Source organism: Sorex fumeus, unplaced genomic scaffold (genome assembly GCF_029834395.1).
Source record: "Sorex fumeus unplaced genomic scaffold, SorFum_2.1 ptg000094l, whole genome shotgun sequence".
Lineage (NCBI taxonomy): Eukaryota > Metazoa > Chordata > Mammalia > Eulipotyphla > Soricidae > Sorex > Sorex fumeus.
In genome coordinates, this window is record NW_026606151.1 from 12,594,450 (window position 1) to 12,613,295 (window position 18,846).

Sequence of the window (18,846 nt, forward strand, 5' to 3'; positions counted from 1 at the left end):
CCCAACAGTCACTGGCACTTGTTTCTGGAGGACCCCAGACACGCGTCCAATAAAAAAACGATTCTTGAAGTACACAGCTCCAGTCAAGGCAATTGCAAAGCTAATAAAATTACAGAGTCATTTGCTTTTTTGGCCCAGCAGTCCCACTTCTGGGAATCTGTGCTCCAGCCTTATCCAAACCCATTTAAGGACAGGATTATTCATCGCTTACCACGAGGAAAAGCCCAAGAGGGGTAAGACCAGCCAAGTGTCTATCCAGAGCAGATTTGTTAACTCAGCATCCACTCAGGGGAGTTAATGTACAGATAGGAACAATAAGGACGCTTTCTGGCACTGAGACACGAAGGGCGAAAAGGAGAGTTTGGTCTGAACTCACGTTATGGCCAGGCGCTGCTGCTCGGCAGAGAGCTCTTCAGCTCTTCGACCTAAACCTACACAAAGGAAAACAATTAGAAATGAGACACTTGAACTGACGCTGAGCATGAAAAAGCAATTGCTTCCCCTTCCAATGTCACCCAAGTCCCCTGTTTTTCACTCTCCCAAATAAATGCACTGGACCCAAGGGCCGGCCCGGTGAATTTATGTGGGACGAGTCTCTACAGGTTCCTAAGAAGTGGGGAGAATTGAAACATGAATCCTCTTGAATTCTTGGAGTATGAGAGCCTGAGATGATAATACAGGGATTAAGGCACTTCCTCAGCACACAGCAGACCCTGGCACTGCGTATGGTCCTCTGAAGATACCAGAAGTGAGCCCTGAGCCCTGCTAGGTGAGGCACAAAAATAATATATATATTATCACTGTCCTCCTGTTGTTCATCAATTTTGCTCGAGCGGGCCCAGTAACGTCTCCATTGTGAGACTTTGTTGTTACTGTGTTTGGTATATCGAATACATCATGGGTAGCTTGCCAGGCTTTGCCATGAGGGCGAGATATATATGTGTATATAATATGTATAATAATATATATAATACATAATAATATATATAATACATATGGTCCTCTGAGGATACCAGAAGTGAGCCCTGAGCCCTGCTAGGTGAGGCACAAAAACTATATATATATATATATATATATATGTATGTATTTTTTTTATAGCATGACATACCAAAAGTATCCTGCCCACACGGCAGAGTCTGGCAAACTCCCCGTGGCGTATTCAATATGCCAAAAACCAGTAACAATGATGGGTCTTATTCTCCTGACCCTGAAAGAGCCTCGAATGTGGCACTTTTTAAAATCTCAGGGCTAGGACAAAGGTGACGTTACTGGGCCCTGCTTGAGGCAATCGATGATCAACAGGATGACAGTGATACAGTGATACAGTGATACTGTAGGACATGAAATCCAGAGAATCTTCCACACTCCTCAAATCCACCTTGGAACATGGTCTATTTTGTCACTACATAATTAAACCTTTGCTGCCTGTGCCAGCTTAAACACCAATATGATTAAGCCAAAACAGATACTTATTATTATAAGTGAAGAGCACACATGTGCAATGAGGAAAGGAATAGGACAGTTCTCTTTCCAAATAAACAAACAAAGCAAGAAGTTCAATCCCATGTACAGAGCATGTGGAAAGGAATTATCTGAAGATTTTTCTTCTTTAAAAATATCTCCATCGGAATCAGTTGGGTTGGGAGATGTGTGCCAAAAGTAGATAACAGACCAAACATGATCACCTTTTAGTGTCTGTATTGCAAACCATATGCCCAAATGTAGAGAGAGAGTATAGGGAATATTGTCTGCCATGGAGGCAGGGGGAGGGTGGGGAAGGGGAAGGTATACTGAGGAGATTGGTGATGGGAAATGTGCACTGGTGGAGGGATGGGTGTTTGATCGTTGTGTGACTGTAACCAAAACATGAAAGCCTGTAACTTTCTCACGGTGATTCAATAAAATGTTTAATAAATAAATAAATAAATAAAAACATCTCCATCAAGAAATAAAGTTCCTAGAAGAGAGAAATATAGAGTGTCACACTGTTGAGGTGCCTCCGGGCTCCATGCCAGACTGTTCTAACTGGGGAAACTCGAGGGAAGGTGGGTGAGTGTCCCTCCCTGTCCCAACAGACCATGGGCCACTAAAAGCCTCCAGAATTCAATCACTGTCATGCTCACAGCTGCTCTCCACAGGCTTGGACGAGCCTCACCCATGAGAAAACCTGCAGAAAAACCCAGGTACACAGGACCCGTGACTGAAATCTCTAAGATTGCTAGGATCAGGAAAGGGCCTCCTCCTTTCCTGGGTCACACTCACAAACTGCCCCTGATGCCATATAATCTCATCAGCAGCCTCACCCATCAATGAATCTGCTGTATTCTAAATTTTAGAATTCCTAGAGCTTGTGGTCACAAGACTTCTCATACTCTACACCACTGATATACCAAGAGTAGCATACATATCTCGGCTATTCTTGGGTGTTAGTCTCCTATTTTGTTACTTTATGTTCCCCAGATGAATGCAATCTTTCTATGTCTGTCCCTCTCTTTCTGACTCATTTCACTTAGCATGATACTTTCCATGGAGTACCACTTGTATGTAAATGTCATGACTTCAACCTTTCTAACAGTTTATGTAGTACTCTATTGTATAGATGTACCAAAGTTTCTTTAACCAGTTGTCTGTTCTCAAGCACTCAGGTTTTTTCCAGATTCTAGCTATTGTAAACAGTGCTGCAATGAACAAACAAGTGCAGATGTCACTTCTACTGTACTTTTTTGCCTCTCTGGGATATATTCCCAGGAGTGGTATTGCTGGGTCAAATGGGAGCTCAATTTCTAATTTTTGGAGAATCATCCATACTGTTTTCCAAAAGGGCTGAACCATTCGGCATTCTCACCAGCAATGAAACAGGGTCCCTTTCTCACCACATCCGTGCCAACACGGCTTGGAGGACAGCCACACACACTAGGGGGAAAGGCAGCTCAGATAGAGAAGGGAACACCAAATAAAGGGTGTTGGGAGGATCCGCCCAGGATGGGAAATGCATGATGAAAGTAGACCTAGACCGAACATGATTGCCACTCAATTCCTCTTTTGCAAAACACAGCACCCAAAAAGAGAGAGAGAACAAAAGGGAATGTCCTGCCACAGAGGCAGGGTGGGATGGGGGATGGGGGAAGGATACTGGGATTAGTGGTAGTGGAGAATGGGCACTGGTGGAGGGATGGGTATTCAATCATTGTATAACTGGAACTCAAGCACAAAAATTTGTAAGTCTACAACTGTACTAATGGTGTTTCACTAATACAAATTTTTTTAAAAATTTTAAAAATAAAGCTGACAACAGCATACAGCCGGAAGAGAAGGGCCACATGGAGGGCGGGACCCACACCTCCCAGAGAAAAAGAAAAAAACAGGTTCCAAAAAGAGCCAAGATCATCGGGAAGTTCCAGATGGGGTAGGTACCGCATCCCACCTCCCCCAGATGGAACCCCGGTGACCAGAAGCCTCTACAAGCACAGCTCGAGTATGCGGGAACTAGGACTTTTCCTCAAAACCGCGCGGCCGCTTGCGCGGCCTTGCAACATCTCTCTATATACAAAGTGATTAATGGGAAGTAAACCACCCAATGTTTCTCCCTGAAAATCAGAGTTAAGTTTGGAGCATGGCCACAGCCCCAGAAACACAAGGACTTAATGCAGAACCCAGCAGCTTGGAGCAGAAAAGTGAACGGACTATGCGTTAATCCGGGCCATCATGTCTGCCCGGAGGGGAAAGGGTGTTGCCCCATTCGCCCTCTCTTCTCTGGAAAGAAGGATGGCGGCCGCATGGGAGCCTTGTGGACAGCAGGTATGAGCCGGGGGTGTGGGGACGACTAAAACCTCATGGGAAGGGGGGTGTTCCGGTCCGTCCTTCATGCCCTACCGAGGTCACCAGTTGCCCCCCATGAGCGGCTCTCCAGCACGGCCACAGCCCCAGAAGCACAAGGACTTAATGCAGAACCCGGCAGCTTGGAGCAGAAAAGTGAACGGACTATGCGTTAATCCAGGCCATCATGTCTGCCCGGAGGGGAAAGGGTGTTGGTCCCTTCCGCCCTCCTCCCTCTGGAAAAAAAGATGGCGGCCACACGGGAGCCTTGTGGACAGCAGGTATGAGCCGGGGGTGTGGGGGCGACTAAAACCTCATGGGAAGGGGGGCGTTCCGGTCCGTCCTTCATGCCCTACTGAGGTCACCAGTTGCCCCCCGCGAGCAGCTCTCCAGCACAGCCACGGCCCCAGAAGCACAAGGACTTAATGCAGAACCCGGCAGCTTGGAGCAGAAAAGTGAACGGACTATGCGTTAATCCAGGCCATCATGTCTGTCCGGAGGGGAAAGGGTGTTGCCCCATTCGCCCTCTCCCCTCTGGAAAGAAAGATGGCGGCCGCATGGGAGCCTTGTGGACAGCAAGTATGAGCCGGGGGTGTGGGGGTGACTAAAACCTCATGGGAAGGGGGGCGTTCCGGTCCGTCCTTCACGCCCTACCGAGGTCACCAGTTGCCCCCCACGAGGGGCTCTCCAGCACGGCCTCAGTCCCAGAAGCACAAGGACTTAATGCAGAACCCAGCAGCTTGGAGCAGAAAAGTGAACGGACTATGCGTTAATCTGGGCCATCATGTCTGCCCGGAGGGGAAAGGGTTTTGCCCCATTTGCTCTCTCTTCTCTAGAAAGAAGGATGGCGGCCGCATGGGAGCCTTGTGGACAGCAGGTATGAGCAGGGGGTGTGGGGGCGACTAAAACCTCATGGGAAGGGGGGCGTTCCGGTCCGTCCTTCACGCCCTACCGAGGTAACCAGTTGCCCCCCACGAGCGGCTCTCCAGCACGGCCACGACTCCAGAGCACAGAAACCAATTTCTTAACTATCTGACTTTCAGTAGAAATACTTCCAGGGTCAATAAGTAAAATAGCAGAAATCCAAAACCAACATTTAATTCTTGAACCCAGCTGTAGAAAGCAAATCACTTCACAATGCTTTTTCAGCATGTCTGATTTGGGGCGGGGGGGGGGGGGTAAACTCTAAATAATAGTGGTGAATCTTTTAATGAAACAATGAATCTAATCAAAGCAGATAGAGTGTTAACTAGAATTCATCTGCCTCACAGGGACTGGGAGGGGTGGGGGTGGGGTCTTATTGGGGTTCTTCATGGTAAAAAATAAGTATTGGTAAAGGGAAATGTGTTTGATATTTGCATGACTGAGACCTAAACCTGAAAGCTTTGTAACCTTTCCCACAGTGATTCAATAAATAAATAAATTAAAAAAATAAATAAATAAAGCTGACAAAAGGGGGAAAAAGGCAACTAAAGATAGAAAAAAAAAGTAGCACACAACATTTGATGGAGTTTAACAAAACATGTTAGTAAACTCTTATACAAGAGCTTAATGGCTCCAGGATAAAACACAACAATCTTCACACACCTTTCTCTAAGGAAACATTATTGGATCATTTTTAGTGGATTATTTAAAATAAGCAATACAAAATGAATTGTTTCAGTTCTGCTTTGGGGGGCATGGTTTGGGATTTGGGGTGGAAATATTCTAAATGCAATGGTGGGAAGGTGCAATGGTGGTGGGATTGGTGTTTGAATATTAAATGTAATGAATTATGGTGGACAACTTTATAAAAATAAAATTAAATTAAAAAAAGAACAGATGACAGGTTAAACACACTCTGGTACATCTACACAATGGAATACTATATAGCTGTTAGGGAAAAAAAGTCATGAAATTTGCTTATAAATGGATGGACATGAAGAGTATCATGCTAAGTGAATAAGTCAGTAGGAGAGAGAGAGTTATGTACTCATTTGTGGCTCATTTGTGGAATATAAAAAATACATAGTATGAGACTAATACCCAAGAACAGTAGAAACAAGGGTCAGAATTGTCCACAGTTGGAAGCCTGCCTGAAGGGCTTGGGGACAGGGCAGTTGGGATAGAGAAGGAACCATTATGATAATGATGGTTGGAAGGGATTGCTCTGGATGGGAGATGCGTGCTGAAAGTGTGGGTGAAGAACCAAACATGATAGGAGGAGGAGGAGGAAGGAGGAGGAGGAAGGAGGAGGAGGGAGGAGGAGGAGGAGGAGGAGACGAGGAGGAGGAGGAGACGAAGAGGAGGAGGAGGAGGAGGAGGAGGAGGAGGAGGAGGAGGAGGAGGAGGAGGAGGAAGAAAAGGAAGAGGAAGAGGGAGAGAAAGAAGAAGAAGGAGGAGGAGGAGGCCTGCCACAAAGGCAGGTGAAGGGGGAGTGACAGGAGGGAACCTGGGGACATTGGTGGTAGAAAGTGTACACTGGTGAAGGGACAGGTGATGGAACATTACATGACTAAAAACTGAATAACTGTATCTCACATTGATTCAATTAAAAAAAACCTGCACATTCAGGTGGCTGGACTTATAGTACAGTGGGTAGAATACAAGCTTTGCATGAGGCCAACCCAGATCCAATCCCTGGCATCCCATCTGGCTCCCAAAACACTGCCAGGAGTGATTACTGAATTAAGTGCCAGGAATAACCCCTGAGTACCACCAGGTGTTACCCTCCAAAATTAAACAAATAGAAGCATAAAATAGAACTGCACATTCAGCTAAGATTGATTATGGAAATTCAAAACCTTCTCAGACAGAATAGAATGTTCTGGAATGTTCTGGAATTGCCCCCCATACACAAGACAAAAAAAAAAGAAAGAAGGAAAAATAGACACTTTGCTGCATAAGGAATTTTCTAGAAACTTGGAAAACACAGGATAAATTGGGACTTCTTTAGAAAGAAAAGATAGGCAAAGAAGGCTAAGTCAATTTTTAAAGAGAAAACAAGAAGCAAAACTAATAAAAAAAATCCACTTTTTTTTTAAGATCTCCTCAAAAAGATTGATTCTGGCAACTGTGTTCTAACCACTCTCAAGTGGGCTTCCAGGGATTAGTAAGATGCCAGGCTCGTCTGGGTTTGCCTAGGACACTCCTGATTTGACACTGGCAACCTTGTATCTTGTGATACTGGTTTGGTGCTGGCAAACTCAGATACTTTGAAGATTTCCCCCTCGGTAAGACATGACCCAGCTCTCTACAGAATGACTAAGTCATCAGGAATGAACTAGGAATTCACACAGGGTCAACATGGGAATTAAATAAGCTCCCAAGCTTTAGGGAAAAATAAGCTAGGAGTCCACAAATCCTCTCAACTTGTCAACTTTGAAAGAAACTTCAGCCATCAAAGGGCGCTCACCAGAGCAGTACAAATGTGCAGAATATACTTTTACTAATTGTACCTGGCATCTCCTAAGCACATATTGAAATCTTCCGGCTGGCTAACAGAATCCAGTTCTAGAAGTGGATATCACACTTTGGGGTCAGGGCCCTGAACAAAATATTTTTTTTCCATTTTATACCAACAAAGGATTCTTTCTCTCTGAGATTTTTATAGGGTCAGTTTAATGTCACTAAATATTTCCCAAACCCAAACCAAAAAGCTCTCCTGAAAACAATAGCCTCTCAGACTCTTTAGTCTTTAGGCCAAAGGGGAAAGCCATCTCTTCTTAACATGTTTAGAAATAAAGGCCGGAACATCATCGACTCACTGAAATTTCAAACTGTCAAGGTAACAGGAAACCCACTGTTCTCCAAACAGATTCCAGCTAATTTAGATTACAGATTCCAAAGGGAAATGGCAAATAGGAGTGGGGAAAGGAACAAGGTTATAAGTAAAAAAAGTTTGGAAAATTTTGACCCAGCAAGAACTGCCAGCACTTTTGTGAAATTTGGACCAAGGAGTTCGAGTAGGAGCAACCCTTTGAAAATATCTCAGATCTCAAAGGAAGGTTGTTTTTCTTACCATCGTGAACTTGAAATGCCAAGGTCGTGATCTTCTGGGTGACGATCATCAGGGGTCTGAAAGAAAGAGAAGACCTCAGTGTGGACAAAGTACCCACAAGGGAAATAAGGCTCTATTCTTCTGCAGGGTAGGTTGTTCCTCTTGAAGAAGATTGCAGAAAATGCAAGTGTACTTGTAAACGGGTAGTCTCTGACGGGGATGGGGAGGTGATGAGGGCAGTCAGAAGTAACGTAAGGTGACTGAAAAGATGGTATAGGGATAAGCCACTTGCCTTGCATGCGGTCAACCAGGGTTTGATCTAGCCATGTGGTTCCCAGAGCACTGCAAGAGTGATCTCTGAGCACAGAGCCAGAGTAAGCCCTGAACACCGCCAGATGTGGTACTAAAAAAAATGAGGGCATTTATGGTGGAAGTTGGGAACTGAGATGGTGTTGAGAGGCAATTTACATGCATCAAAACCAAAAATTTTAAGACTTGTAAGCATGTGACCTAAAGTATAATAATTAAATGTAAAATAAAGTTGTGGAGGGTTGTGGGAACTTTTAATGTTGGTGAAATAACTCTGCACATCACAACTATAAACGTTAACAATAGGGGCTGAGGCAATAGCACAGGGGGTGGGGCATTTGCCTTGCACGCGCCAACCCAGGTTCGATTCCCAGCATCCCATATGGTCCCCCAAGCACCGCCAGGGATAATTCCTGAGTGCAGAGCCAGGAGTAACCCCTGTGCATTGCTGGATATGACCCAAAAAGAAAAAAAAATATTAACACTACTGTGACCATGTGACCTAACTTATAATTAAAGAGATACATGTTTTTTAAATTTTAAACACCATGATTTACAAGTTTTTCATAACAGGCATTTTGGGTATTCAATGTTCCAACACCAATCCCACTACCAGTGTGAACTTCCCTCCACTAATGTCCCCAGTTGGCCAGCCACCTTCCCAAGCCTACCCCTATAGTAGGCACAAACAAATTTACTTCACATTGCATGTTGTAACAAAATGGCGAATAGAAGTATCAAAAAATAGACTGATAAAAGTCAATTTGTGATCACTGTCATATCTCTCAATGGTGTTACCAAAGTTATTGTCTGAGTATTTACTAAGCTGGTTGGTGCTGGTTGAGTCTTCTGTGTTATGGTTTTCACTCAATGAGTTTATGGGCTTCTATGCAATTTTTCCATCAAACATGCTGTGCTCCCACTGGGCTGTCAGTACAGGGAAATTTACAAAACACTGACTTCCAAACAAGCACTTTTTATTTCTCTTCCAATCACTTAAGTCAACATTAAGCAAGATGGCAGAGTCTGGCAAACTCCCCATGGCATACCCAATATGCCAAATACCAGTAACAATGAAGGGTCTCATTCTCCTAACTCTGAAAGAGCCTTAAATATGGCACTTTTTAAAAAAATCTCAGGGCTAGGACAAAGAAGACGTTACTGGGGCCTGCTCGAGGCAATTGACGAATAACAGGATGGTTGTGATTGAGATTTGTGAAGCAAGATGGCACTGGACAGTCCCTCTCATGCTGATACTCCAAGTGCAAGGGCATGCACCAGCACAGTGGACACCACTTGGGCTTTGGGGAATGTGGAACTTCAGATTCTGCCCCAGATCTAGAAAATGAGAACTTGCATTTTAATGAGATCTCCAGGAAATCTAACTCATGTTAAAGTGAAACAGCACCGAGACCAAATCCAGAACTCTGCTTCTATGTGGAGAGAGCTTTTCTTCACTTCTTCATTCTAATTATGTTCTTCTATGCTATATTTTATTAAATATGACTCTTCCATGAACAAACAGTGAGAGATTTATTTGTAAACTGCAGCTTTCTTTAAGTAAACAAGAGTCTCTCTCTCTTCTCTCTCTCTCTCTCTCTCTCTCTCACACACGCACACACACACACACACACACACACACACATCCAGACACAGTAACAACAAAGTCTCCAATGGAGACGTTACTGGGCCCGCTCGAGTAAATCGATGATCAACGGGAGGGCCCACCAATCTTAATTTGAAAAAAGTATCAAGAGCTCCCCCATAATATGACACTTACATGCATCCAGGTTATAGAGCAAGAATTGTTCTTTTCTATGACCCTGGGTATTGAAGTATGTAAAATAGGCTTCCAGGACTAGAGAGATAGTGCAGGAGATAAGGCTCTTGCCTAGCACTTGGCTCCATCTTGGTTCCTTCCTCAGGGTTCTTGGACACATTCGTCGAATGTAACCACATTCAATTCCTGTCCGTGCTTCTACTCTAAAGGTATAATAAAATATGCTAAGCACTTAGTTCCAAAGCAACTAGCTTTCACATTCGGCTACCTTAGAGGGTCAACTTCAAAATACTATTTTTTTCCTCAGCAACATCCTACATAAGATTTTTAAACCACAATTTTAGTGGCAAGCAGACTTTCCTCTGGGAGAGAACTTGTATCTGCTTGCTTGCTCATAATATAAGAGACACCGGTAATGAATGAATTTATGATTTCTATATCTTGTTGATCAGGTTGGTAGGTTCTAGCCTCTTAATTTATTTTTCACTAAAATTATCCAAGCAGATAGATTTATGTAACCAAGATATTGTGCAGTCATGGTGGTAGGGGGGGAAAAAAGAGATGTATTTGTAAACTGCAGCTTTTTTTTAATTATTATTTTTTTACAGATGCTGGCACCTGTAAAAAATAATAATTGAACCTTGTATGTCTCCTAACCATGAGCACATGAAAGGAACCAGCCCAGGGAACTAACCCACTGGATTATAGTAGGAACTAACCCCAGCAAAAGACAGGGAGTCTGCAGTGCAACCCCAAATTGTGCAAAGTGGGGTCAGGAACGGGACGGGCATAGCTGACTGCCCACCCACTCCCTCTCACCACTGGGGGCCCTGGTTCTGGTTGGTAGGGATGAATTCTGGTCAAGGGGCTATGTGGTGGCCAGGAAAGCATCAGAGATGCAGTGGTGCCAGGGGTAGGCATGTAGAACAGATCACAGAACACAGTGACAGTCACCCCACAGACCTGATAGCAATTGTCACCAGAGACATCTCCCCTGATGGCAAATACTTTCTCCTGTCCACATGCGTAAGTGATACATGGCACTTTGTCTAGCATAGTGGGGACTCAACAGAGGAAATGAATTAATGATTACACACTCTATGTCCTGAAATGCTGATACAGATGAGATGTAAGTCTTTGACTTTGAGCTAAAGTCTACACTTGTGTTCAGTATTTCAATGAAATTTGATGGTAGGGGCTATTTGATTGAAGCTGCTGGAAAACACCCAAAAAAGGACTGTCAGAGACATGAATGTTTTACTTGGTCATTAATGATCATCTATTAGGAGCCAGAAACTCTTGAAAGTCTGAGAGGAGTGTACATTATACGTACGTAATGCAGTCTGTTGTTTACAGACTAAGGAGCATTAGCTGCATTTGAAAAATAATTTTAATGGTATCATTTCCAGTTAAGTGGTTTTTTTCCTTGCTGTCAATGTTTCTATATTCTGCTACCAATGCCCATCCTTTAAGAAAATTAATTCCAACAAACTTTCCAGGAAAGTTTTGCACCAATAATTCACAATAGCTTTTTGCTGAAATTTATACTCTTTTCACTGACCCAGTTGAGACCCACAAGACCAGTGGGAATTCCCTTCTTCAGGGCATAAGGCCTGACTAGCCTGTTCTCCAATCAAGGAAGAAAAATCGGAGGTAGACAGGAAAAGGATAAATAAAGGAGAGAGAAATAAATGTGGATTATTCCTTTAAAAAAATGTTAGTAGCAAGGAATCTATTTTTAAAATTTTTATTTTAGTCACCATGATTTATACTTTTACAATATTGTCCATGATAGGGTTTCATGAATGCAACATTTTAACACCACATTCGTCCTCATTAGAGTGACCATTTCCCTCAATTACTGACTCTGGGTTCTGTCTCTCTCCTTCCCACTCCTTTTCCCCAACTCAATACGTCCCTCTCCCTTTATACTACCACCTCCCCTCTCCCCCCACCCAATATCTGTCTCACTGCCATGGTAAACTCAGTCTGTGGACCAGTCCCTAGATTCTATTGCTTTGGGCTTTTTGTTATTTCCTTACTATGCTGCTTTATATTCCACATATGAAATAGATCATTCTGTGTCTGTTCTTCTGACTGACATCACCCACCATGATACTCTCCATTTCCATCCACAGAGCAGCAAACTGCATGATTTCATCTTTTTTCATAGCTGAGTAGTATTCCATTATGTAGCTATGCCATACCTTACCCAATCATTTGCAACAGACATCCTTAAAATGGAGCCATGGAAATGACTCAGTCGTAGAGGCACTTGCCTTGCAAGATTTCATACTTGTATGCATGATGCCCTGGGCTACATCCCCAGCACCACAATAACAATGATAACTAAGTAAAAGGAAGTTTGTTCTTAGGAAATTCAAATCAAAACAGCAATGGGTATCATCTCACACCTATGAGAATGGCTAATTCCCCCAAAGATAAGTGTTCCATCCCTGGCACCACAAGTAAGTAAATAAAAAAAGACAGCTATTAATAAGGATGCGGAGAGAAGGGGACACTTAAACATTGTTGGTGGGCATGTAAATTGGCACAGTCATTATGAAAGTAATATAAGAGATTCCTCAGAGTTAAAAAGAGAACTTCCCGGTGATCCTATTATCCTACTTTGCAAACCTACCTAAAGAATGCAAAAATTCCAACTCAGGGCTGGAGAGATATAGCACAGGGGATAAGGAACTTGCCTTACACACAGGCCATGTGGCCAACCTCATTTAATCAAAGACACCACATATGGTCCCCAGAGCATTTCCAGGGGTCACTGCTGAGCACAGAGCCTGAAATAGCCCATAACCACCACTGAATATGGCCCTCTTTTTTTGCTTTTTGGGTCACACCCGACGATACACAGGGTTACTCCTGGTTCATGCACTCAGAAATTACTCATGGTAGTGCTCGGGGGACAATATGGGATGCTGGGAACCAAATCCTGTTCGGCCGCATGCAAGGCAAATGCCCTATCCACTGTGCTGTTGCTCCAGCCCCTCCCCCAAAATCTTTTTATCACACTGAAAGAGATATAGGCAACATTCATTTCATCATTATTTCCCACAGTCAAAATCTGTCAATGATCTAAATCTTCACCAAGAGATATGATTAGGTGGTATAAAAACACACCAGAATATATGAACACTTCATCAACTTTAAAAAGATGAAATCCTGCTGTTCAGTTACAACAAAGGACATAGGAGGTTTCATGCTTCTTGAAATAAGTCAGATGGAGAAAGAAACACAGCCATGATGTCACTCGTATGTTGTGTACAAAGATACAAAACAAGCAAAACAAACAAAACTCAACATTTAAACTAAGACTAAATTAGGGTCACCAAAAGAGAAGGCAGAAGAAGAGTGACTGAATCAATGTTGTGAACAGCCTTCCAGCAAAGGACCACGGTGTCAGATAAGAAATTTACAAGAACTGTGGACACCTGCTGTGCTGGGCATCAGTCTTCTCCTTACTGGAAGGTGGGAATGGGGCAGCAGCTGGTTATCAAGTAGGATGGAAGAATGTGTCTATCATGAACTACTCAGAGATAAGCAAGACACCATGTGGATGACCTGACACTCAAGATGGGCTACTTTCCCTATAAAGAACAAGATGGTCTAATGTATACATTTTCTCTGGGAACCACTCACCTCAAAACCATTATGGTGCTAAATAAATAAATAAATAAATAAATAAATAAATAAATAAAAATCCACCAGAGGTAACACACATGTCAAAAGGTGCCTGGCTGCATCTCCAACATAAATAAATCAAGAAAGGCAGATGGCGGGACAGAAGGTACTTCCGTAACTCAGCAAACTGAGCTCTCAAACCTCTGACTCACCTTCATGCTCTCATCCTGATTTAATCAGTCACTGGTGACTCTGACCTGCACATATGAAATTCACCCACCTGAGTCCAAGTTAGCAGCCAACTCCTCACCACAAAGATACTCACCCCGAAAAATCCGTAGTGAGAATTCCATAGTGGAAAATGTATATGCGGCTGATGTGGCATAAGGTCAGGTATCCCATTGCTACGAAAAAGGAGTATCTGAAACCACAAATGCAGAGTCCGATTATTACACATGGTGATGACGGGCAGTCAGTTTCCTCTTCTTTCCTTTCTCATCCTCACATGTAACTGATCACTTATTGCAAGTCTTATGGGGTCAGTCCACACTCAGGCTCACACTCCTGCCTTGCCGTCACACCCACTGTACCAAGCTCTTCCCTACAGGGGCACTCAACCTTGGCAGCATAAAGAATCATCTGGGAACTTTGAACACTATGAACACCAGACCCCACCTGGAGAACTGCCGGGTTAGCTGGTACAGGGTGCACCTGGCAGCTGTACTTCCAATGTGCCACCAGAGCTGTGAACCACTGACCTGTTAGTCTCACATTTAGTTTCTCCTCTTCACATTCCATTACTTTTACACAAGGTCTCTGAAAACACAAATCATCGCCACACCACCCACCACTCCCTTCCTGAAACACTGTGTTCCCTTGGCTTCCGTTCTTGTTTTGGCGTCAATGTGTTAAACCATCAACACACACACACACACACACACACACACACACACACACACACACACACACAGACCTTGCATCGAGAACATACATCAATTTGTAATATAAAGAACTTGATTCCAAGTAACTACTGTCTCTCTTGCTCCAAGAAGGCAAGATAGCTATGTGTGTTTCATTCACCATAAGTAGCTATGTTGAGTAAACTGAATAAATGTCATCTATCTTAAAAGTCTCAATGGATCCACCATCTAATCATATCAAAGTTTCTGAATACAGCATGCAAGGTACTTCGCTCACTTATAGAGGATGGTTCACTTTCCACAATGACTCTATTTTCAGGCCACAAAATTTTCCATTGTCCCTCCTCTCTCTCTAACTCCTTTCTCCATCCTATCACTGAGCTGGGAATCATTCTGATAGGGCCTATCAGTCACCTTCTCAATGCCATTTGGCCTAGTTTGGCTCAATCTGCCATCCCATTTCCCATCCCCCAACCCTAGCACAGTCCATTGTCCCACTGCCTGGATTTCTTGAGAGTTTCACGTGAACAAGTAGGACATGAAAGTGATCTCTGTATATGTATGTTTTCCCAACTCATCATGACCATGCCCATTTCAAGTCTGACTTGACACATAGGGTTCACTATGTTGAAATGAACTGAAGTGAGCATACTTCACATTCTACATGACTCAAGAGTTCATCAGATAAAGACCTAAATTCAGAAGAAATGATTTTGGGTGGTGGAGACAAGGGAAGACCTGGAAGTACTCAGGGCTTACTCCTGACTCTGTGCTCAGGGATCACTCCTGGTGTTTTTCGGTGCTGGGGACTGTACTAAGGTTGGCTACCTGCAAGGGCATCTTAACTTAACATCTTAACCCCTTAATCTCTTAAGCTTTTCTCCTCGAGCCAGATTGAGCCTTGGCCCTCCATGCTCTTTACATTCCTCTCATTTACATTCCTCTCCTCCTACCCTTAACCTCTCTCTCTCTCTCTCTCCTCTCTCTCTCTCTCTCTCTCTCTCTCTGGCTCCAGAAGGCATAACTTTTAAACATGTATCAAAACAGGCATTGTGATATTACATCATACTCAAATTCATACCAAAATAGATCAGAAAGGACTCAATAACAATCTAAGGAATAGTAAAGTAGGAATCATAAACGTTCATTTGAGAACCACAAAAAAAAAAACAGAGAAATATGGGGAAAGTGCTATAAGCTCAAAAGTACTTCAAATTTTGAGTTCATCTTACTATCATTTGCAAAGACAATACTATTGAAAAAAAAATATTTAAGTTTTAAAAAGATTTATTCTTTTTTTTAAAAAATTTTATTAGTGAGACACCATGAGGTACAGTGATAGACTTACAAATTTTTGTGCTTGGGTTTCAACTACACAATGATCAAATACCCATCTCTCCACCAGTGCCCATTTACCACCACCATGGATCCCAGTATCCTTCCGACCCCCGATCCCCCCCCAATCCCACCCTGCCTCTGTGGCAGGGCATTCCCTTTTGTTCTCTCTCTCCTTTTGGGTGTTGTGATTTGCAAAAGAGGCAATGAGTGGTAATCATGTTTGGTCTATAGTCTACTTTCAGCATGCTTCTCCCATCCTGGGAGGATCCTCCCAACACCCTCTGTTTGGTGCTCCCTTCTCTATCTGACTCCCTTTTCCTCTAGCATTTGTGGCTGGCCTCCAAGCCATGGAGTAAAATTCCTGGTAATAATCTCAGCCATCCTTTGGTGTTAGTCTCCTATTTTGTTACTTTATGTTCCCCAGATGAATGCAATCTTTCTATGTCTATCCCTCTCTTTCTGACTCATTTCGCTTAACATGATACTTTCCATGTAGTACCACTTGTATGTAAATTTCATGACTTCGTCAAAAAGATTTATCCTTAACCCATTTCAAATCAAGAAGCTGATGAACAAGCCAACTACTAAGGCAGAGCAACTCCCTGATGAGCCATCTGGAAGGAGAGAGGAATCAGACCTTTTGGATTCAGCTCCTGTTCTCTTTGTCCTGACAGTTCCTGAGTCTTGAGGCAGAAGCACAAAGCATATTCCAAAGACAGATTCTTTCGGGACCTCTTCAAATGCAACCATGCCTTCCTCTTTCTTCCAAAGGAGCAAGATTTCTACCTTACCCCCCACCCAATGAGAACAGCTACTACAATTCAACAGTAGTCATGAGATCTGACTATCATGGCTGATGTCAAGAAACTGTGCTCAGTTCAATGAGGCTATAAACTCATCACCCTGGGAATACGTGAAAAATCTAAGGAATCCAGGCTCAGTAGAGTCAGTATTTTTGGAGACAGACTAGCAGACGTTCAAATTTCAATGCTGACAAAACTAATGTGGTGTGAAAATTTCTGGATGAGTTTTTTTTTTCTTCTGTTATTTCCTTGGGGGGGTGCAGGGATGTGGCAGCCATGTGAGGTATTACTCAGACTATTCCTATCTCTGTACTCAGGAATCTGGCGGTGCTCTGGGAATCATCTGCAATGCTGGGGATTCTAACCAGGGTCAGCTACCTAGAAGGCAAGTGCCTTAACCCCGGTAGTCTCTTTGACCCTGAGACCAACTTCTTTTTACTGATTTATTTTTATTGAATTGCCGTGGACCACAAAGCCATGAAGTTGTTCATGGTTGAGTGTTGGTGCTAAGCCAGGGCAGCAACCAGAAGCTCATCAATGTTGCATGAAGTAATCGATCAATCAGCCAGCAGAACGGAGATAAGACATGGGAGAGGAATGTACAGAGTACCGAGGGCCAAGGCTCAATCTGGGTCAAGGAGAAGAGCGACTGCCAGAGGCCTCCTTTTATTCTATTTTTTATCAGTTCCATCCTAATGACTTCATCATAGAGAAAGACTCACTAACGAGAGTACAAACCGTTACAGGATGAGCATTCATCAAAAGAACATCAGGGTATACATTTCTTGTCAAAGCTATTTTGTCAAAGCTATGTTGTTATGATTAAAATGTCAAAGGAAGATATGGAACTGGACATTGTAGGCTTTACAGATTATGTCTCCACATTCTTCTGGTGGGTTACACATAGGGCAAAGGGAAAACTGATACTGATACTTGAAGGTCAATCCAGATTAAGGACGTGTAAGAGAGGGGGAAACTGCTGCCCTGTACTGCCAGGATAATGTATGACCAGGCAGGTGTATGAGAGCATGCTGTATTTCTCCAGGTCATCGGATTCATAAGTTTTAGCTTGCCCACTTAGTGTGAAAGTGGAGCCTCGGTTCTGCTTCCTGCTTGCAGGGCAGCGCCCAGAGACTCATCCTAATGTCCTGGCTTAACACCAACATTTGAGTTTCAGGCGTTCATTGTTCCAACACCTGTCCCTTCACGAGTATTCTAACTGCCCTCCACAAGTGCCCCCAGTTTCCCTAGGACCTCCCAGCCTGTTTCTACAGCAGGCATATTATTTTTGGCCTTCTTTCCCTTTTCTACCCTCCTCACGCACCCCACTTTAGTCACTGTGTTTTATGATACTGTTACTGATAGGGCATCATGCATATCTCTTTACCTCTTTTCAGCACTCAGTCCTCACCCAGAGTAACCACCTCCCTCTATCACTGTCATAGTGGTCCTTTCCCTGACCTGACCCCCCCCCTCCACCCCTAGGGATACGCTTCCTATTCAGGATGGTTGTCCTGCTCTTCCTTTCTGTTTCCTTTCGGCATGAGTATTCCCTACTATCTTCCTTTATATCCTGCATGGGAACAAGATTATTGTATCTGTCTCTCTTTCCCTGACTAACTTCACTCAGCATGATACTCAACTTCTTACCCTTGGCTCAGGGATGAGAAAAGGAGAACAAGAAATACACACCAAAAATTAAAAAAAAAAAAAATGGGTTCTCCTGCACGGCCATGGCTCCAGAAACACATGGATTTAATCTAGAGCCTGGCAGCTTGTGGCAGAAATGGGAATGGACTATGCATTAAACTACCGTGCCATGCCCCCCCGGGAGGGAAAGGGCAACCGTCTCTTCCACCTCCCCCCCCGCCCGCCACCTGCCTCAGAGCTTATTGGAAAGCCAGGTATGAGTCGGCGGTGATGGGGCAACTGCAGCCTCATGGGAAGGGGGGCGAAACTGGCTCATCCTTTACGCCTGACCGAAGCCACAAGTTGCCCCCCACGAGCAACTCTCCGGTACGGCCATGGCACCAGACACACAGAAACCAATCTCATAATTATCCATCTCTTGGCAAAAATCCCTCCAGACTTAATTAGTAAAATATTAGAAATCGAAAATCGCGCAGCTGCAATAGCGGCCGCACGACATCATATGGTTTTCATAACCAGCAATAGGAAACAAATTATTTTATAATGTCTTTTCAGCAGTTCTGATTGTTGGGGGGGGGGGAAATTCCAAACAATAATGGTGCATCTTTTGTC

General features: G+C 43.6%; 1 protein-coding gene across 1 annotated transcript in view; it reads right to left on the minus strand.

Moving 5' to 3' along the window:
* MBOAT1 (membrane bound O-acyltransferase domain containing 1) overlaps nt 1–18,846 on the minus strand; it is a 124,180-nt gene that overhangs the window by 29,867 nt on the left and 75,467 nt on the right. The window contains exons 4-6 of the mRNA XM_056132522.1: nt 13,849–13,944; nt 7,817–7,872; nt 377–431 (exon numbers count right to left, since the gene is read on the minus strand). Coding sequence (XP_055988497.1) covers nt 377–431; nt 7,817–7,872; nt 13,849–13,944 — 207 coding nt within the window. The remainder of the gene's footprint in view (nt 1–376; nt 432–7,816; nt 7,873–13,848; nt 13,945–18,846) is intronic.